At 42.4% G+C, this 22,299-nt stretch overlaps 1 protein-coding gene across 1 annotated transcript in view; it reads left to right on the plus strand.

The window, feature by feature from the left end:
* The window catches only part of LOC126251695 (membrane-bound alkaline phosphatase-like), a 50,046-nt gene that overhangs the window by 24,943 nt on the left and 2,804 nt on the right, over positions 1-22,299 (plus strand). The window contains 8 exon segments of the mRNA XM_049952283.1: positions 103-276; positions 3,220-3,334; positions 3,337-3,386; positions 5,913-6,114; positions 10,024-10,158; positions 13,817-14,008; positions 19,133-19,255; positions 20,877-21,063. Coding sequence (XP_049808240.1) covers positions 103-276; positions 3,220-3,334; positions 3,337-3,386; positions 5,913-6,114; positions 10,024-10,158; positions 13,817-14,008; positions 19,133-19,255; positions 20,877-21,063 — 1,178 coding nt within the window.

Below are 22,299 nucleotides of genomic sequence, written 5' to 3' on the forward strand. Positions count from 1 at the left end.
TTGTTACTTACGGTCGACTCGAGGTCTTCAGGTTCACTAAGAGGACTTGTGCGCAGATGTAGCACAGGGGACTGATGTGGCGCCTGCCACTTTGCTCCACAGACGTACTGCGTGGACGCACAAGTGGGCGACTCGGCGTGTACCTCTACGGCGTACCTGTGCGGCGTCAAGGCGAACACGGGCACCATGGGAGTCACGGCAGCATTGACCAGGGGCGACTGCAACGCCCAGAACAATACCGCCAACCACGTCGACTCCATCATCAAGTGGGCGCAGGTCAGTGCGGCAGCATACATTCAACTTTCCACTTCATGGACAAGTACTGCAGTTAACATTATACATGTTATACATACTTACTCAGTTTACGTACAGTACCATTGGCTACTTAACACTATTATATCGTGATGTATTTGGTTTGTAATCAACAGCATACCAAAAGAGCAAGGAGATTTTGTGTCGCAAAGAAGCTGTTGCGATAGATCATGTCGCCCATAATCTGGATAGAGAAAGGATTTCAACAACACCTCAAAATATCCGTTGTATTTATTGATTTAAGTTCAGTCTGTGATGCAATTTTTAAAAAGGAACTGCTACTGAAGGTATACCAGTTTATTCCCGAGTACATCTCACTGGGAAATGAAATATTTTCTATAGTCTACAAAAAGGCGAACCAAAAGGATCTGTACTACCTCCTCTAACGTTTAATACAGAGAGTAACTCTTCTACGTGTCGTCAGGCGCATTTTCTCTGGTGTTTCGGCAGTGTGTGGCTGAAGTCGGCAGAAACACGTACTGCCTATCACGTCTTTCATGGGAAGCCCAGTGTCGACGAAAAGGGTCGATCTGTTTCTCTTTCAGAGCAATATGATTTTTGATGCGGAAATTTACGTGACCACTTGATTGAGCGGTCCTACATTAATCTAGTACGATCTGTATCAAAGACGAAGAACAACCAGAACTCCGGCAACGCCCACAACCGCCCAGGTTCGCTCTGACTGCTACGCCAGTCAGCAGCGCTGTTCAGTTGAGACTGGAGTACTATCAATTCTTCGCGTTTCACTGTTCCTGTCATTGCGTATCGATAAAAAAATCGCACTACATTAATTTGAGATAGCTCAGTCGAATGGGAACGTGAAACTGCATTTTAAAAAACAATTTAATTCGCAACGGGAAACAAGCCGACGCTTTTCATCAGGATGACCCCAACTACACACTGCAAAAACGAAATTGTAAATATCTTCCGAAACACCAAAGAAAATGGGCCTGATGCCTGTCGGTAGAGAGAATCTGTGTGGACGGCGTATCGATCATAAATTCCTTGCGATTGATAACCAATACTTTTCGAAGGCTATTGAAGATGAAAGGCGACACAACGTTGTTCAAACATTTCTCACGTATATTGAGCGTAGGATCCTCTAAACGCGCCATATTCTCTGCGGAAGATCAACGCTGTTGAACGTAATCAATTTGTAAGAAATCGAATGTTTATTTTTTTCATCCGTAATAATTGTACCCTATTACAATGGTAACTAAATTACATTATACACCATTTTCTACAATAACACTTTTTTAATGAAAGTGATTCTGGAGAGCATAATTCGAACACGAAGAAACAGATCCGCATCACCTATCATACTTCTACAATATCAACACTTAGTTTTTAAAAATTGGATTTTTTAATGATTTGAAGTATGAAATTTTATACATTATTTGAGTTAATAATTGGAGTTTTTAATGATTTGAAGTATGAAATTTTATACATAATTTGAGTTAATAATATGAATTATGGATGGATTATTACGACAAGGGATCAACATTGGTCCAGAGAAACTGATTAGTGTTCCAGAAAAAAAAAATGTTACTACTATCTCTAAATATCAAGTTGGGTCTAACAAAGCAGTTTGATTAAGTTGGATCTAATAAAGAAGTTTGTAAAAGGGACATCCAAATATGAACAGTGTTACAAGTATCTCTGCGAAAAGTATACTCATCTGTCGACGCCAGAATGAAACATTAGTGGAAGCAGTAGCTCTGCGCTAAGAAGACTTCATTTTCTGGAAAAGTTACGACTGCTATGGGGTACGGAAAAGGAGTTGTTCTACGGATTACGATAATCAGTCTTTCATATTCCGCAAGACGTATGGATCGACAGAAAGAAATCTCTCACCGTCGGTGTGCACCAGGCCGCAAAGGTGCTGCAATAATAAGAAATCAGGAAAATTTCAAATATGAACTGCTGAGATTTCCGATATCGTTCATCAGGTTAACTACTCTATGAAGCCCAGATACCTTCACTTCTAAATGATAAAAAAGAGATATGTGACTAATGGAGACTGTAGTGGAGGGCTCGCAACAGCTGTTTCCCTGACAAACCAAAACCAGAGAGAGATTCCACTACTGGAAATAAAATTTTCGAGGAATTACAGTGAACTAAAAGAAACCAAATTATAAACTGGCTGCGAAACAGCAACTGTGTAAATCTGAAGAGGTTGAGAAATAAGCCAGTCAATTGCAAATAAAGGTTTATTAGCCCTTGACCCAGGTTTCGATGTCTGTAAAAATATCTTTAGAATGAGTGGGCTTTCCTACATCACATGATGGCTTCATATTATCTAATGTACCATCATGTGATGTAACAAGGCCCACTCTTTCTGAGGAAGCTATTTTTACAAATATCGAAACTTATGTCAAGGGCTAATAAACCCTTATTTGCTAATGTTTGGATGATTTTGCAACCTCTTCTTAAAAGAAACTATGTACAAAAATAAGGCTTTTCTGTTTCATTTATCCGGAACGTTAATTCATCAGGAGTCTAAACAGTAATTAAATTCTGGCCGAAATATTTTCTCCTTGCAATCGTAGGGCAATATGGAAGTCATTCATACAAAGGGTTTACTTACTTCGTTGTATTTTCGAGTTTCCTCTCAAAACTTGAGATATTTTTTGAACTATTCGAAGCTTGACAATGACATCTGTGGTAACTTGTGCCTGTTAAAAGACTGCGACGACGATGAAAAATTTTATATTTTGTCGTCATAAACTAATGTCGACTCTGAATATCTCTGTCCATTACCTGACATCCATGAAACACACATACGACGCAGATATCACACGATGTCCTACGTATCATAGTGGTAACGATGACAAAACTTGACAGTGACGTGTTGTCTGAAACACGCGTTGTGTAGCATGCTACTACGCGTCAGTGGTCTGTCTGCAGGACGCAGGAAAGGCTACGGGTATCGTGACTACGGTGACGGTAACACACGCGTCCCCTGGAGGAGGTTACGCACACATCGCGGATCGCAACTGGGAAAGCGACGCTGACGTCATCGCCCGGACATCGCGGACCAGCTGGTTAACCGCAACCCAGGTCGTAACATGAAGGTCAGTGGAAGACGGAGAAACACTCTTTACTTTACAGACATTTAAAATTAGATTTTCTTATGTGCAACATATTCCTTCTTCGTCATAGATTTCGACAACTACAGTATGATCTAATCTGTATTGTGTTTCGATGTGAGAAACCTTTGATGTTCAGTGACAGCTTACAGAGTAACTCGTTAGGTTTGCTACCTCGCTTTTTTTGTGGTTATACCTCAGTAACAGTATCTTAATTTCAGTGCGTGTAATAGAGATCCTTGTGAAACAAGAGGTTGGTCATGTTTATACGGAAAAATTTCCAGCCGTTCTCGGTTGTAGAGCCTCTAAACACAGTTAAGCGCCGTCGATTTACAATGGCGTGTTTCACAGTTCCTTTTCTCGGCTGATCTGATTAATTAGAAATGAAACTTCCTGGCAGATTAAAACTGTGTGCCCGACCGAGACTCGAACTCGGGACCTTTGCCTTTCGCGGGCAAGTGCTCCTTGCCCGCGAAAGGCAAAGGTCCCGAGTTCGAGTCTCGGTCGGGCACACAGTTTTAATCTGCCAGGAAGTTTCATATCAGCGCACATTCCGCTGCAGAGTGAAAATCTCATTCTGTAATTAGAAATGGTTTGCGAAAGCCTGCAACTGGGCAAAAATTGATTTCTTTATAAACAACTTTACGACTTCCATTTACGATTTTCTTTTATTTATATTTTACACTGCTTATTTCGGTAAATAGGTACCAATTTACAAGTGCATTCTCTATGTGTACTATTCTATTTTTTGTACCGTTTTCATGTGTGAGGTTCTGCATTCTTTTGTTATCTTTAAATTTTATTATCATCCTTAGGAGCAGGGTCTCGCAGATGTTAAACGTCACATACAATATTCTGTGCACAGTGTACATCATGAATAACAAATTTAAGTCAGTTAATGTAATATTATTATTCACAACACACAATGCGCACAGAAATTTGTGTGTGATGTTTAACATGTGCGAGGCTCTGCACTGTATAGTCAACGTATATTGTGTACAGAAATTTGTTTCCGATGTTTAACATGTGTGAGACTGCACAAATAGAACATAAGAACTTAAAGTCAACAAAATGGGAATCATTTACCGAAACTGGTTGTGACTGGTGGAAGAAAAGTTATTTACAAACAGACCCATTATTTCCAGCAGTGTCAACTGTATGTACGCAGAACTGTTTGCAGGCAATGTAGACGTACAGCTGTAGACATTTAGTTATCTTGCCGTGTGGGATTAGCCGAGCGGTCCAGGGCGCTGTAGTCATGGACTGTGCGTCTGGTCCCGGCGGAGGTTCGAGTCCTCCCTCGGGCATGGGTGTGTGTGTTTGTCCTTAGGATAATTTAGGTTAAATAGTGTGTAAGCTTAGGGACTGATGACCTTATCAGTTAAGTCCCATAAGATTTCACACATTTTAAGTTATCTTCTGTCACTGACCCTGGCGTTCCTCGTTTTGTCAATCTCTACAGGGAAACAGTTTTGTACTGTTATTCACTATACGGTAACAAGGAGCCCATGTGAAATCATACTGGCCGAACAGTCTTTGTGGAATTTCTAAATTACACTCCTATTAGACACATTCTCTCCATAAACTCAGTAACTGATAATCAAACAATTTGGTTATATTGCACAGCTGATTAATGCCTATTATGACGTGCTAATTCTTTAATACTGCCTGCACTAATATCTTACTGCCTGCACTAATATCTTACTTAAGATTAATCGGATTAATTTTGACTGGAGACTGCACAAATAACTCCTTTTTACGGAATCTGCTATTTACGGTACACATGTCACATTTAAAAGCCACCTGCTCTAATTTTGTACTAAAAGCTGGAAATTAACAACGTATTTAGAGAATTACTCTTAAAACACACAGTGTTTCGTATCCCTTGACTTCAGTTGACCTACAGGAAATAATCGCCCAATACCTTCTGTTTCAGTTTCTAATCCACTTTTCTTCCTTACAACGATCCTTATTTTCCACAAAGTCAAAGCATCAATATGGTCAAACGAATTTTCTGTGGCACAGCATTAAACCGTCGCATAGTGCAAGGTAACTGGTTTGTCGAGTGTCTTGTCTGCTCTCTCTTCCACTACTTGACATTTTTTGTGCAAAGTATCCGCATCACTTAGCTGTTCAAATTCTGATCCACAGGCATCATTGATGATCAACTATAGCACATCTTCATAGTCAGAAGTCTGTATTCGAAACGGAAATATTCTTACTAATTATAACAGAATAGTTGAGAATTCGTATTTTATTTGTTCAAAATTCGCCGAACTATGGTACTTTCAGCTGCGTCTCCCTTGTGTAAAATTTCAGTTGTTCCGCAGCACTTTGGTAATTGTCTCGCTTCGGCCAAACAGAATGACCCAGTTTTATGAAATAACGGTCCAACAGTGCTACAGGCATCCCGTTCACCGCTCAGATATCATTGTTTCATCGTTTCGCCATGTGTTCCAAACGGAAACACTAATAGCAAATACTTCAGGATTTCGTTACGTTTGTTGACAGGTAATTCTCGGAGGAGGCCGCAAGATGTTCTTACCCAACACGACTGTGGACGAAGAGGGCGCCAGTGGTCGTCGCTGGGACTCGCGCAATCTCATCTCTGAGTGGTTGGACGACAAGTCGGACCGTGACGCGACGGCCAGCTACGTGTGGAACAGAGACCAGCTGCTGGCCGTGGACACCGAGAAAACTGACTACCTGCTCGGTAAGTCGGCAGTCTGGGCAGCAGCCATAATATACTATGTGATCAAAAATATTTGGACACCTTGCTGTGAATGACTGACAAGTTCGCGGCGCCCTCCATCGGTAATGCTGGAATTCAGTATGGTGTTGGCCCACTCTTAGCCTTGATGACAGCTTCCACTCTCGCAGGCATACGTTCAACCAGGTGCCGGAAGGTTTTTTGGGGAATGGCAGCCCATTCTTCATGGAGTGCTGCACTGAGGAGAGGTATTGATGTAAGGCCTGTCACGAAGTCAGCGCTCCACAACATCGTGAAGGTGTTCTTTAGAATTCAGGTCAGGACTCTGTGCAGGACAGTCCATTACAGTTACGATATACCACTCCGCCACAGGCCGTGCCTTATGAAAAGGTGCTCGATCGTGTTGAAAGATGCAGTCGCCATCCCCGAATTGCTCTTCAACAGTGGGAAGCAAGAAGGTGCTTAAAACATCAGTGTAGCCCTGTGCTGTGATAGTGCCACGCAGAACGATTGGTGCAAGTCCCCTCCATGAAAAACACCACCACACCATTACAACCTCGCCTCCGAATGTTACTGCTGGCACTGCACAAGCTGGCAGATGAGGTTAACCTGGCATTCGCCATACCTTCATCCTGCCATCGGATCACCACATTGTGTACCGTGTTTCGTCACTCCACACAACGTTTTTCCGCTGTTCAACAGTTTTACGCTCCTTACACCAAGCCAGGCGTAGTTTACCGACGTGATCTGTGGCTTATGAGCAACCGTTCGACCATGAAATCCAAGTTTTCTCACCTCTCACCTTACTGTCACAGTACTTGTAGTGGATCCTAATGGGGTTTGGAATTCCTGTGTGATGGTGTAGATAGATGTCTGCCTAGTACACATGACGACCCTCTTCAACTGTCGGCGGTCTCTGTCAGTCAACAGATGAGGTCAGCGTGTACGCTTTTGTGCTGTGCGTGTCCCTTTACGTTTCCACGGCGGCGTGCAAGCACCAAGATACAAAGCAGTGGCGCAATATCATTGAGGAGCATCTAGAGACAAAAAATGCACACTGTAACGTACGTGTAACGTAAGAAGAAAATGTCGTTCATGTAAATACCGTTACTCTCATTCTGTAGGGTGATCCAAAAGCACTTTAACATTTGAAAATTCACTCTTCCACTGAATAATGTAGGTAGAAAGATGAAACTTTATACACATACCTTAAATGAAATGTCGAAAATGAGTGAAAAATCTGGCCATCAGAATGGTTCTGGACAACAACTCGTCAGTGACGCTTATAATCGCTCCTTCCGTGTAGTAAGATGTTAATATTTGTTGTAGTGAACATACAAGTCAAAAGAGTGGAAGGGCCATTATAATGATGGAATGAATGAGGAAAATCGGCGAAACCTGTGTGGTAGTCCTTTCTTTAACACGATGATGCGTGATCGTGGAAAGATGGTTAATCAGTTTTGTGCTTCAGAATTTGCAATGAAATTACGCTAGTAAATCGGCGTCGGACTTCGTTATCATGTAATTACATGAAGATAGGTTCGTTTTCGGGAACATGCTGTGAGCCCTTAAGGCTTCGACACTGGCAGCCAGTTCATTCCGTAATAGTGCTGAAAAATATTAGAAATGGTTAGATGAGGACAAGGACTAAATTTAAAAATACACGCGAATAAAGTAAATCTTCAAATTCATATAATTAAAGCTCTTTTAACACTCATACATTACATTTTATTTCATCTGTTCACTAAGATGGCTACGACAGAAGAGAGAGAGAGAGAGAGAGAGAGAGAGATAGAGAGATAGACAGACTAGTATTTGCTATAAAAGAAGATCCTATCGTAAATACGTCACAGAACTAATCTCTGAGATCGGAAAGCTGTTATATTACTAAAAGATTGTGAGATTGCATACCCAATGAGAATCGTGTATAAAATGAACTGTTATCCACCGATTATGTGACGCAGAGAACATCTCCGCTGTGGGTACCAGAAAATGTGGAAGATGACGATTAATTGTCTAATGTGTTGTGGAACGAATAAGTCCATTTCACACTCCATGGGTCTTTAAACACCCTCACCTGCAGAATTTCGGCTACCGAAAATCATAGAACTGTCGTGGAAGTCCCATTGTATGACGAGAAAGTTACGGTGTGGTGTGAATTTACATCAGCTGTGATCCGACACTCTTTCTTCGAGGAAATGCGGGTAGCTACTTTTGAAACGGTCAGCGTGGCGGGCACGAGGTAGACCAATATGTTAGAGAATCGCATCACCCCTAGTATGGCTGATAAACACCTGCTGTAATGCACGACTCATATGTAGGATGGCGCTCCATCCCGTATCTTTCACACGTATGAAAGACCTCTTGCGCATATCGTTCGGTGAGGCGGCACTTCCGTCACGGCTTGACCACCCAGGTCCACGAATCTCGGTGTGTGTGATTACTGTTTTTGGGGGTTACCTAAAGTCGCAAGTATGCAGCATCGTCCAACATCGTTAGGGATGCTAAAAGACAACATCCGACAGTTATTAATCACCATATCTATTGACATGCTGCGCAGTGCTGTTCACAACATTGTCCGACGACTACAGGTATTGTTAATGATTGACGACCGAAATATTGAGCATTTTATATGAAGAACATCATCTTTGATAATATTTCTTTTGTGACATATGACGCGCCCTCTGTTGCTCATTTTGTGCACATTTTCCGGTTTCGATAAAATCCCATCACATTTCAAGCAAGTGTTTTAATTTTTACCTCTCTACCTACGTTATTCCGTTGAGTATTGAATTTTCAATGTTAACTGACTCTTGGAACACCCTATACTTCGGAATTTATAATAAGGATAGAGATACTGTTATTAATAGGGTGTATCAAGAATCGTACATGTAGCGAAAGTTGAGAGACGAAGATGAGCTAATATTAAATAAATTCATAATAAATTCTTAATGATACTGGATAATGACGCAGGTTAGAATTACGAGCTAGGGCGTTTTATAATAATTACAATTACGTGTGGCTCAAAAGCCTGGTGCACGTCTCTCAATTGGACGTGACTTTGACCCCTTACGAGTCCACAAAATACAACGGTAGTCCTACCGGGAAAAATGGGCTCTACAGATTAACGTGGAATCCGAACCACGTGTCCTTCTGGGCGAAGCTTCGCGTAATTGAAAGGCAGAATGAGCAATTCCATGGTCCGACTGGGTTTTGATCCAGCGATCTTTCGTTTTCCAGGCACGGTCTTCACCGCTGCTCCTCCTGGCACGAGGTGCACTGTTTAAATGAGTAGTTTTGTGCCCTTTTGTTTCCCTTCAACACCACAGTATCATTACTGCTCTACAGAGGTCGATTCCACAGTTCTCCATGCGTTAAGATCTCCAGATCTTGTCTAGGGTTCCCAATAGAAGTTTCTTGGTCCATTTATCATCTACTCGCATTATAAGTGCACTGCCCACTACCATTTTGTTTTCATACCAGTCACAATTATGTTCTCCAGTAGAGATGGTCCTTGACATATTTCCACAGTGTAGTGTTTCTCCCAGCAATTTCGTCAGCGTAGCCCTTACTTGAATGTGTAGAAACCTTTCTAAAATACTATAGCACTCGCGCACTATGTAAATTATTACTTACGTGTCGAGTAGAACAACTAACTCACTAATAGGTTGAGAAACTGCTTGAGATTCCATTTGACAAGTGGAATGACTGAAATTTGCTATCACTCTAACTTGTTTGTAGTTGGTTATAAGGTGCTTGCGAACAAGTTTTCCAGCCTAACGAAGATTATGCTTTAAACAAAAATTTAGAACACTTTCTAAAATTTCATTTCTGACAAGGAAAGCAAATATTGTAGAAGAAATTCAGTTCAAGATGTACGTAACGGTCTTACTTTTCTGTTGCCTCTCAAAGGTCTGTTCGAGTCATCTTACATGCAGTACCACCTGGACGCCGACAACGCAACGGAACCCCGTCTCAAGGAGCTTACGGAAGTAGCTATCAAGATGCTGGAGAAAAATAGGAACGGATACTTCCTGTTCGTAGAGGGTAAGTCCATTCATACTCATACTTTTCAAATCACTCCGAAACGGCAGAGCGAACGTCCCACTGACCTATGTATTAGGTAACGCAGGAAGAATAATGTGATGTGGGTTTTTCGTCGTCACCACCACCTCAAGGAAGTTTCAGCAGTTGCCAAATCAAAAGGTGGAAGCTAATGTAAAAATGTGAACTAGCCGTCTGAAGATGAACCTGTCGGTTCGAAACCGGTAAAGGCGAGATTTAAATAAATTCTTAGCATTGTAAAAAGTAGCTGGTTGCTGTTATTCTCTATGTAAGAGTCAACCTATATTTTGTACACACCCACGGGCTCAAAATGCTACTTATCGACAGTGATAGACATCCCTGGGGTTGTGAAGCAGCTGAATGGGTTGAAAATAAATAAACCGCCAGGTCCTGAGACCTCAATTCGGTTTTACAGAGAGTACTCTACTGCATTGGCTCCTTACGTAGCTTGCATTTATCGCGAATCTCTTGCGCAACGTAAAGACCCGAGCGACTGGAAAAAAGCGCAGGTGACGCCTGTATATGAGAAGGGTAGAAGGACGGATCCTCGATATTACAGACCAATATCCTTAACATCGGTTTGTTGCAGGATTCTCGAACATATTCTCAGTTCGAATATAATGAATTTCCTTGAGACAGAGAAGTTGCTGTCCATGCATCAGCACGGCTTTAGAATCCATCGCTCCTGCGAAACGCAACTCGCCCTTTTTTCACATGATATCTTGCGAACCATGGAAGAAGGTTATCAGACGGATGCCATATTCCTTGACTTCTGGAAAGCGTTAGACTCGGTGCCCCACTGCATACTCCTAACTAAGGTACGAGCATATGGGATTGGTTCCCAAGTATGTGAGTGGCTCGAAGACTTCTTAAGTAATAGAACCCAGTACGTTGTCCTCCATGGTGAGTGTTCATCGGAGGTGAGGGTATCATCTGGAGTGCCCCAGGGAAGTGTGGTAGGTCCGCTGTTGTTTTCTATCTACATAAATGATCGTTTGGATAGGGTGGATAGCAATGTGTGGCTGTTTGCTGATGATGCTGTGGTGTACGGGAAGGTGTCGTCGTTGACTGACTGTAGGAGGATACAAGATGACTTGGACAGGATTTGTGATTAGTGCAAAGAATGGCAGCTAACTCTCTATACAGGGTGTTACAAAAAGGTACGGCCAAACTTTCAGGAAACATTCCTCACACGCAGAGAAAGAAAATATATTATGTGGACATGTGTCCGGGAACGCTTACTTTCCATGTTAGAGCTCATTTTATTACTTCTCTTCAAATCACATTAATCTTGCAATGGAAACATACAGCAACAGAACGTACCAGCGTGACTTCAAACACTTTGTTACAGGAAATGTTCAAAATGTCCTCCATTAGCGAGGATACATGCATCCACCCTCCGTCGCATGGAATCCCTGATGCTCTGAAGCAGCCCTGGAGAATGGCGTATTGTATCACAGCCGTCCACAATACGAGCACGAAGAGTCTCTACATTTGGTACCTGGGTTGCGTAGACAAGAGCTTTTAAATGCCCCCATAAATGAAAGTCAAGAGGGTTGAGGTCAGGAGAGCGTGGAGGCCATGAAATTGGTCCGCCTCTACCAATCCATCGGTCACTGAATCTGTTGTGTCGTACTTGTAAAGGCACATGTTCTAGCAGCACAGGTAGAGTACCCCGTATGAAATCATGATAACGTGCTCCATTGAGCGTAGGTGGAAGAACATGGGGCCCAATCAAGACATCACCAACAATGCCTGCCCAAATGTTCACAGAAAATCTGTGTTGATGACGTGATTGCACAATTGCGTGCGGATTCTCGTCAGCCCAGACATGTTGATTGTGAAAATTTACAATATGATCACGTTGGAATGAAGCCTCATCCGTAAAGAGAACATTTTCACTGAAATGAGTATTGACACATTGTTGGATGAACCATTCGCAGAAGTGTACCCGTGGAGGCCAATCAGCAGCTGATAGTGGCTGCACACGCTGTACATGGTACGGAAACAACTGGTTCTCCCGTAGCATTCTCCATACAGTGACGTGGTCAACGTTACCTTGTACATCAGCAACTTCTCTGACGCTGACATTAGGGTTATCGTCAACTGCACGAAGAATTGCCTCGTCCATTTCAGGTGTCCTCGTCGTTCTAGGTCTTCCTCAGTCGCGAGTCATAGGCTGGAATGTTCCGTGCTCCCTAAGACGCCGATCAATTACTTCGAACGTCTTCCAGTCGGGACACTTTCGTTCTGGAAATCTGTCTCGATACGAACGTACCGCGCCACGGCTATTGCCCCACGCTAATCCATACATCAAATGGGCATCTGCCAACTCCACATTTGTAAACATTGCACTGACTACAAAACCACGTTCGTGATGAACACTAACCTGTCGATGCTACGTACTGATGTGCTTGATGCTAGTACTGTAGAGCAATGAGTCGCATGTCAACACAAGCATCGAAGTCAACATTATCTTCCTTCAATTGGGCCAACGCGGTGAATCGAGGAAGTACAGTACATACTGACGAAACTAAAATGAGCTCTAACATGGAAATTAAGCGTTTCCGGACACATGTCCACATAATATCTTTTCTTTATTTGTGTGTGAGGAGTGTTTCCTGAAAGTTTGGCCGTACCTTTTTGTAACACCCTGTATATATATATAGAAGTAAATTAATGCAGATGAATAGGAAAAAGAATCCCGTAATGTTTGAATACTCCATTAGTAGTGTAGCGCTTGACACAGTCACGTCGATTAAATATTTGGGCGTAACATTGCAGAGCGATATGAAGTGGGACAAGCATGTAATGACAGTTGTGGGGAAGGCGGATAGTCGTCTTCTGTTCATTGGTAGAATTTTGGGAAGATGTGGTTCATCTGTAAAGGAGACCGCTTATGAAACACTAATACGACCTATTCTTGAGTACTGCGCGAGCGTTTGGGATCCCTAGCAGGCCGGATTGAGGGAGGACATAGAAGCAATTCAGAGGCGGGCTGCTAGATTTGTTACTGGTAGGTTTGATCATCACACGAGTGTTACTGAAATGCTTCAGGAACTCGGGTAGGAGTCTCTAGAGGAAAGGAGGCGTTCTTTTCGTGAATCGCTACTGAGGAAATTTAGAGAACCAGCATTTTAGGCTGACTGCAGTACAATTTTACTGCCGCCAACTTAAATTTCGCGGAAAGACCACAAAGATAAGATAAAAGAGATTAGGGCTCGTACAGAGGCATATAGGCAGTCATTTTTCCATCGTTCTGTTTGGGTGTGGAACAGGGACAGAAGATTCTAGTTGTGGCACGAGGTACCCTCCGCCACGCACCGTATGGTGGATTGCGGAGTATGTATGTAGATGAAAATAGCAAAAAATTAATCAAGTTAGGTATCCTATTTTTCTCGAGATGGTAACTAAAACTTTGTGACTACCTTCCGTAGTTGGCTGTTATGTGTGTGGTGGTAAGTATCCGCAACTGGCAGTGTATAACGTCGCACGGTAGAATAGAGCAATAGTTGTTGGATAGAACGTGACGAGTGAGCTTCGAGTGACAATGCCACTCGAGTGTGTTTTTGATCTCGCAGCATTATGCAGTGAACGTATATCGCAACGACTGATACCACTCTTTCTTGGGGATTTACAGGAGGCAAGATCGACGTTGCGCACCACTCGACCCTCACTCACAAGGCTCTCGACGAGGCCATCGAGTTGTCGGAGGCGGTGCGGGTGGCGCACGAGCTGACGGACGAGCGCGACACGCTGATCGTGGTGACGGCCGACCACGCGCACACCATGTCCTTGAGTGGCTACGCGCCGCGCGGCAACGACATCTTTGGTGAGTGACGGCTACACGGGCAACTGAGTGCGGCACAACTTGCGCTCAGCTGAAATCAACCGATGAATTATGGCGCGAACGTTAACATCAGGCTAAGCTACAGATCAGACTGTTAGCACAGCTGGTAATTGGCATTCACATTTTACGGATTGCCAACTTACAACCACATTATCACCTTTCAACATAAACGAGACCTCGGGCTTCGCTCCGTATCTTCCTGACAACACAACCAAACCGATCGACTGCCAGCTGTACCACACTCAGTTTTTGCGACTCATGACAGCCACTGGGAACATGTGTCTCGGTACGAGAAATCACTACAGGACTAAACGAATGTTCTGTGAACTACTTCAACCTGCGATACTCAACTTTAAAACGGCAAGTTTAATACAAAGCTATTAGTACACAGGCAAAGGGATGTTTCATCTCGTCCGAGAACATTTTTCATACTGAAGAAAAGAAAAGAAGGGCGCAGTTCTTGAGATTTCCACAGGTGTGAAGACTGAAAAAGTGTGACTAAAATGTTCTCAATCCACATGGCTCCTACACATTACCTGGTTGTTGCTAACGTGTGTCATTATTGGAATAAGAGCGGTGACCAGCCAGCATGAGTGTGTGGACGCCAAAAACTGAGAACTGAGTTTGCTAGGGCGTCCCCGCGGGCCTTTCGTACAGGAAAAAAGCTGTTTACACTACAGAGGCCAGACACTTTTGTTGACCCCTTAGGAGCCATGTCTAGAACGTAGCCACCAGGTCCGTCCATGAGAGATTGCGGCCACTAGCGTTCCAGTTTTAGCCATTAATTAGACCACTCTATTGGTAATATCGTCGAACGATACTGTTAGCAAAACCTAAAAAAAGATCAAATAACTTGCTACAGATTTTCCAAGTAGGTACCGACACACTTCCCTTGACAGTGTTTCGAGGCACAAAAGTAATTGCATTTTCCCCGTTTGTGACACAGAAATGTGTGTGTGTGTGTGTGTGTGTGTGTGTGTGTGTGTGTGTGTGGGCCGTGGAGGGGGGAGGGGGGGAGTGTACATGAAATATGAACAAATTTTCATTACAAAAAAGCAATATGGGTAGGATATCACTCCTCATCACATGTATTTGGAGTAAACTACACTATTTATTCTGCATCCAGATCCACATCACGCAGAAGAAATTGTGACCAAGTTACAACAAAGAAAAAATGACGTAGAATTACGTCGTTAACAGTCACTTCCAAGCATCAGAATACACGCAATGGGATTACTTCTTCCTGCATGTTCAGTATTGTACCTGTCTGTCTATAGGCGATAGTGGCATCTAGTTTGTAAAACGTGTTGCTGGCGCTTTCATTTAGTTACTACGAAATTGGAATCAGGATGTAACTTTAGAAATTCTTAATGAGAATCCTTGATGTCTCTCGCCTGATAGACATTATCAGCTTACTGTGCAATGTAATCAATGACAGAGCATTTTAATGTATTTTTCTCTCCAGTGGGAGTTAAAAGTTCGGCTACCGTAAGATAAGGGGAAGTACTCAAGGATGAATGTGCGCTACTAAGCTTTAGATTTGCATTTCTACTCGTAATAACGTAATACACTAGCCACTCGACACTAAAATTGCCATCACCATGAATGGAGTATGGAACTGATGTCAGACTGGTATGAGGTGTACAGTACCATATGCTCGTAGATGTGAATGATTAGTATTTCAGCGCACATTCTATGCTCAAGCAAAGATTACACAGCAGACGTTCAGATGGTTCAAATGGCTCTGAGCACTATGGGAATTAACAGCTGAGTTCATCAGTCCCACCGGCCGGGTTGGCCGAGCGGTTCTAGGCGCTATGGTCGCAGGTTCGAATCCTGCCTCGGGCATGGATGTGTGTGATGTCCTTAGGTTAGTTAGGTTTACGTAGTTCTAAGTTCTACGGGACTGATCACCTCAGAAGTTAAGTCCCATAGTGCTCAGAGCCATTTGAAGCAATCATCAGTCCCCTAGAACTTAGAACTACTTAAACCTAACTAACCTAAGGGCATCACACATCCATGCCCGAGGCAGGATTCGAACCTGCGCGACCGTAGCAGTCCTGCGGTTCTGGACTGAAGCGCCTAGAACCACTCGGCCACAGCAGACGTCTCATTCAGAAATCGCATTTGGATGTAAGTTGCTAGTGAGAAGATCGTGTTATTGGCAGGGGGGGGGGGGGCTGCAAGTTTTCGTGTCAACGGGGACAAAACATTTTCCCCATAGCTGTGATCTAGAAATTTTGTGAAAATCTTTATCTGCTCATCGGTTTCTCCTGTTAGGCTATACACTTTCCTTTTATTACGTGGTCAATAATGTAAATATTACCAGGATAACAGTATAATTACAATAAATCCTCCTTTTACATTCTCAGGTTTTACATTTTCCCACTACTTACCTTATTTCCTGTTCGTCCCCCGGTAAATCCTATGCTCGCAACAATTCCCTGTCATTAAGAATTTCGTACAGATACCATTTCCCACGTTATGTACTTGTGAACCAATACAACACTCTTCAATACAGATGTTCCCATTCGTGTAGAACCTATAGTATAGCTCATAAGATACAACTTTATATTTTTATGAGGTTATTCCATGTTTCACAGGTTTGTGTCTAACTTCTATTTAAGGCACTATAGTTCATTCTTTTAATGTTGGCAAGAATGAACGATACACATACTAGAAAATACGCAACAGTGTTGCCCAAGAACATATTCGTGTATGTTTTAAAAAATTCAGAGTTTATCTGCTTAATGTCTCTGTCACGCCACTCTTAAGTTGTACCAGGTATGGGTACTGAAACAAACATATCACTATTTTGTACTGACAGTGTACCAAACGTTATGGCCATTTATAAACTATTGTGACCTGTTTAAAGTGCACAATCCAACTGTTTCTGAAAATTTACAATGATTATCTATCTACAAGCACGTATTGTCCGACATCAGACGTTCCCTCACTTTCGAGAACCTCTGCATGTTGACTTCAGTACACTGCAATACACGGTTATACAGCAGTTTTCGAACATCCTGAAAGAATGAAATTTTTACTTATTTATCCTTTTCATTAGTTCATTTCCAATTCTCTATAATGTTTTTCATTAAATAACTTGAACATAAATAAAAATAAAATAAAAACTGAAAAATCAGTCAATTTTTGTGAAATGATTTGTCTAAAAGTAAGAAATAACATAATGAAACATTTGCTGTGTCTTTAAATGATGCTGGATATCGTGTACGGCAAATGAAATGTGTTAATGTTTGTCTAATGATTTTGTTTCTTACTTTCACACATATTATTTCACGAAGAATTTTACCGACGCCTTTTCAAAATATTTTACTTATAATTCACTTCAATTGTTGTACATCATTTTTACGTCATTTTATCTGTCTTTTCAGTTCAGTTTAAGGGATAATTTTCCAGGTTTTTTCGTTATGTAACTCCAGTTTCTCAAATTCATCAACTAAATGAATTCTCAGTAGAGGCAGCTAGCCCCACTGACGCCCTCGCTGCGGGCGCCCCTGATTATGGGTGATCTACCAATGAGGAACGTCTACCGACATGTGTCGGATTTCGCCAGCGACAGGATCGTAGCCCTTGGAAGCTGCGGTTAGTCGTGTCGCTATATTACTGCTATCATAGATCGTGATCCCACGACATTCATGCGAATGTGTAATGAATGACTCAGTAGAGTTCTACTCAATGCCATGAAATAACTCAAAGGCCCACATCACTAGCGTACGACAGAAAAGACGTCATTCCACCGGTCGTTTAAGATCCTACGTCCATGTCACATACGAGGGATGTTCAATGAAGATTGATCATATTTTCTCACAACATCCCTTTACTCGTCCTCATAATTTTGATGGTCCTTCTCAACATAGTCTGCTTTGGATGCGATGAACTTATCCCAGCGTTTCTGCCGGTATCTAAACACAAGCCTGAAATTAGTTTTTAAAGGTCCTTCAGAAAACCGTCTCCACAGCCTTCAGTAATATTTCTGATGATGGAACATGCCTCCCATGAATCAGCTAAGGGAGTATAAAAATATCACACGGTACTGAATCCGCCCCAGGGGAGGGTGATGAAGCACTTCACTGTGATTGCTCCAAGATATTCAGTAGCAAAAATTACAATATGGGAAGGTAAGTTACCTTTCTACAGCATCCATCCAGTTTCGCGGCTATGTCTCCTCTTGCACCTGATATGGACTGCAGGATATCCCTGTAGCATTGTCCAGTTATTTATGTGTGTGCAGATACAACACGCTGGTAAACGATTCCACGAATACCAAAAAATGAAATGACAATAAGTCTCCCAGAAGAAGCATCATTTGCTTTTTTGAGGGTGTGTGTAATGAAGGATATTTGCACACTGAGCTCTGCTGCTTGCTCTCAGGATCAAACTGGTCAAGTTTTGAAAGAAACGCAGAATCTTCCTCTAATATCAGTGTTTACTGCAATCAGACCTCCACGGGAATGATCTTAAAAAATTCAGCAGGCTTGGAGTCCACTGTGCCAAAACTCGCCTCATGTGCATACATTCTGTCACCAACTTGTGGATAGCACTCTAAGATATTTTCAGTATCTTGGTAAGTCTTCCTAAGGCTATTCGTCGTTGGACTCGGTCGTTTCCTCATCAGGCTCTCTTATCTCAGACTGATACACTTACCGTAGCTTATAATCCCCAAAAGTCTGTAACATCATCAAGGAATCACCTTGACTAAGGTGGAACCAACATGCAATGTCGTACCTGCATGTGTCATCCAAGCAGAATGCGGCTCGATATCTAGCCACGTTAGAAGTGGTGTTATTAGGAGAGGCCGCAGCTCTATATATGAAATTTCACATCCTGCATTCTCACCAATCAGCTACGGATTTACAAATATATTATTCCTTCTACACCACATGTGCAGAGTAAGCAATACTTCTCATACGCTATTTTTGTTGATGTTGCAATTTGAATTTAGCAATATTGGTGTTGCTTTTAACACTAATACAGGGATTATTAAGTTACTTATTCTGAACATATATGTACCAGACACAAATAATCCTGTATTAACAGCTTCTTTGCAACTGATATATATATATATATACCAACATTGCGCAGGATTTGCCGGCAGTGACTCCGAATCCATGCCGTATCAGACTCTCGGCTACGCAAACGGTCCTCAACCTTACCTACAGACGACGAAGGACGGATCAAGGAGGAATCTGGCCGAAGCCGACACTGGTAAGTTTGCATCTGCGTCCTGCAGATAACAGTGCGTTGTGCGCATCTTTGCATACTAGAAAGATATTTGTAATGGATTCAAATCAAAAAGTTAAGAGTTTGACAAAGGGGAAATTTTCAACTAGGCCAACTGTAGGCTTATACGTACCAATAGTCTCTTAATATGTAGTGCAGTTATATTTTTTGTGTAGGACATAAGTCGCAGACACGTGACTCAAGAGCAGAAGTAATCTGAAACAAATGACGGTACCGCTACTTTATATGACCTGGAGAATCGATACATCAGTAGCAGTTTCGATATTTCTTTGTTGAAGTACATCACATGAGCATTGAAAGTTTTCCAGGTGATGGAAAAAGGAGCCGTTAGCAAATTGAAATGCAAGTATCAAAGAAAACGAGATTTATTGCAACATGACATCTGTTTCCTTCATCTGTATGCCAGAGTGTTTCTTATTATGTCAAAGGCTTATCTCATTTCACAAAATGTCTTATATATCGAACACTAACGGCCTTCTGCACTTCCTTTATGTACTGCGTTTGATTCTGACAATGCTTGCCGATGAAGAACATCTACTGTGTTCTGTCTTCTCGGAAATCTTCAGTCTAGTCGCTTATGTCTCCCTATATTTCTTTAACAAAAATATGTTAGTTAGGCAAAGATGAAGAGCTCTATCGAAGTCAAAAATACCAGCCTGAGCTCCCTCTGGATCTCACGAGAAAATTGGGCAGGCACGCTTTCACGTAATCAATGCTTGCGGGATCATCGTTGATACGACAGAGCACACGTTTGCACTTTTTCGTTTTTTAAGAAAGTCATCATATTCCATCGTAAGAAATGTAATGTATCTGTAAAGGACATTGATATGAATGAGTTACAAGTGTACTTCTGCATCTCTGTGACCTTTTTTAAATACTGTAGCTAAAAGTAAATTTTATGACTGAAGTGGTGGACCCTATTCTTCAGTTTATTTTGTTGTCTTTTGAGACGTGTGGTGCAGCTCGCCACGATTTCCTCTCTTGTGCCGATCTATTCATCTCAGAGCAGCACCTGCAATCTGAGCCCCGCAATAAACTTTTGCAAGTTGAGGGGAACTTATAACATTTACCCACCACAAAAAATAGCGTTTCCCCTACTATGAGAATGATAGTTACATCTGTTTGGGGCCCTCTTACTCCTATTTCTTTTTAACCAGTCTACAATAGTTGAAACCTCCAATATGAACTCCTTACCTCCTTCTGTAAAGCATGTTTAGTTAATGTGATTGACATCTAAGTATCAGGAAGAAAAACATATACATTAGACAGTAATATTAGCTTGTAAGACAAATGCAGGAACGAGAGATAGCACACGCCGTCCTGTAGAAAGGATGAAAAATGGAACGTAATCTAGATGCACGATCATTCCATCTGAGGGTGAGAGGCTCCGAGTATCACCGGGATTCTCACCCTCGGATGACGAGCTGCACCGGCAGCAGGTGTGGCTACTCAGGAATGAGAGGCTCGGTATATTTACAAAGATTTCTTCGATATTCCTTCTTTTCTAACTTATTCGTACATCTATAGAAATGTAAATGGCAGCCCAGGAAACAAGTAGATAATCCAAAGGGCTGTGCTTCTACAGGTGACAAGGAGTACGAGTTCCCGTCTATGGTGCCGCTGTATGTGGAGACACACGGTGGGGACGACGTGGCAGTGCTGAGCCGGGGACCCTGGTCTCACCTGCTCACCGGCGTCTTCGAGCAGAACTACATCCCCCACGTCATGGCGTACGCCGCTTGCGTTGGCAATGGCCTCACCGCCTGTCACAGGTGAAACTTCTACACTATCTTCCCTCACTTACTCTCCAGCTTTTGTGTTAGCCTCTCAAGCCACAAGGTAACGCAGTGGTCAGTACACTGGACTCACAATCTGGAGGACACGACGTAAATCCGTGTCCGGCCTTACAGATTTAGGTTTTCCGTGATTTGCCTAAATCTCGTAACTCAAATGGTTAGTTCCTATGGAAGGGCACGGCCGATTTCCTTCTCCGTCCTTCCATAATCCGAGCTTGAGCTCCGTCTCCGATGACCTCCTTGTCGACGGGACGTTGAACACTAATCTCCTTCTCCTGTACTAACTAGAACTATCGTGAGTGTACACAGGATATGGGCAAGGAGTAGGGAACGAGTGGGGGACTTATAGTGTCGGAAACAGTGTCAGTTACCATAACATTCCCACAGCTCGGTAAACCTTGACAACTACCACCATCTGTACTACTCTTACTGTTCATCTCTCGGCCGCTACAATTTTACCATCTACTCTTCCTCTCTAGAGATTAACTGTAGCTAGAGAGATGACACGTGTCCTACCGACCTTCAGTTAAAATTCCGGGCTGAGAGACGGCGGGAAGTATGTGAAGCTAAACCCTGTTCCATGATGTTTCGACTTCTACTGTGAGAGACATCTTTGGAGAAGATGTCTCCTACAGTCGGAGAAGCAACGCCAGGAAATTGTTTCATGTATAGATCACAGCCTCTCAGCCCGGAAGTTTTATCTGGGGTTACAAAATAAAATACACAGTATTGATGTCCCACAATTATATTTACTTCACCGTTCTTGTTGAACCGGTTTCCACTTTCCATCCACAGACAAGACTAAAATACACATAATATTCAAACAATTAAAATATGAGACTATAAAGACTAAAACATTAGACGAATCAGTACTGACAAAGTCTCATGTTATACGAACAAAGTAACTGGTAGATGAGATGGATTGGCACAAAATGTAACCCAATTGTGTGTGTCAATACTCACTTTTGGCTTCTACCTTCTTATAATCCTCTAGTTTAATGTAATATAAGGTTTATTTGATCATAGCTTCGTTGTTATTTCAATATGGTACTGCCTATAATGAAATTTTCACTCTACAGCGGAGTGTGCGCTGATATGAAACTTCCTGGCAGATTAAAACTATGTGCCGAACCGAGACTCGAACTCGGGACCTTTGCCTATCGCGGGCAAGTGCTCTACCGACTGAGCTACCCAAGCACGACTCACGCCCCG

The sequence above is a fragment of the Schistocerca nitens genome, chromosome 4 (genome assembly GCF_023898315.1).
Source record: "Schistocerca nitens isolate TAMUIC-IGC-003100 chromosome 4, iqSchNite1.1, whole genome shotgun sequence".
Classification (NCBI taxonomy): domain Eukaryota; kingdom Metazoa; phylum Arthropoda; class Insecta; order Orthoptera; family Acrididae; genus Schistocerca; species Schistocerca nitens.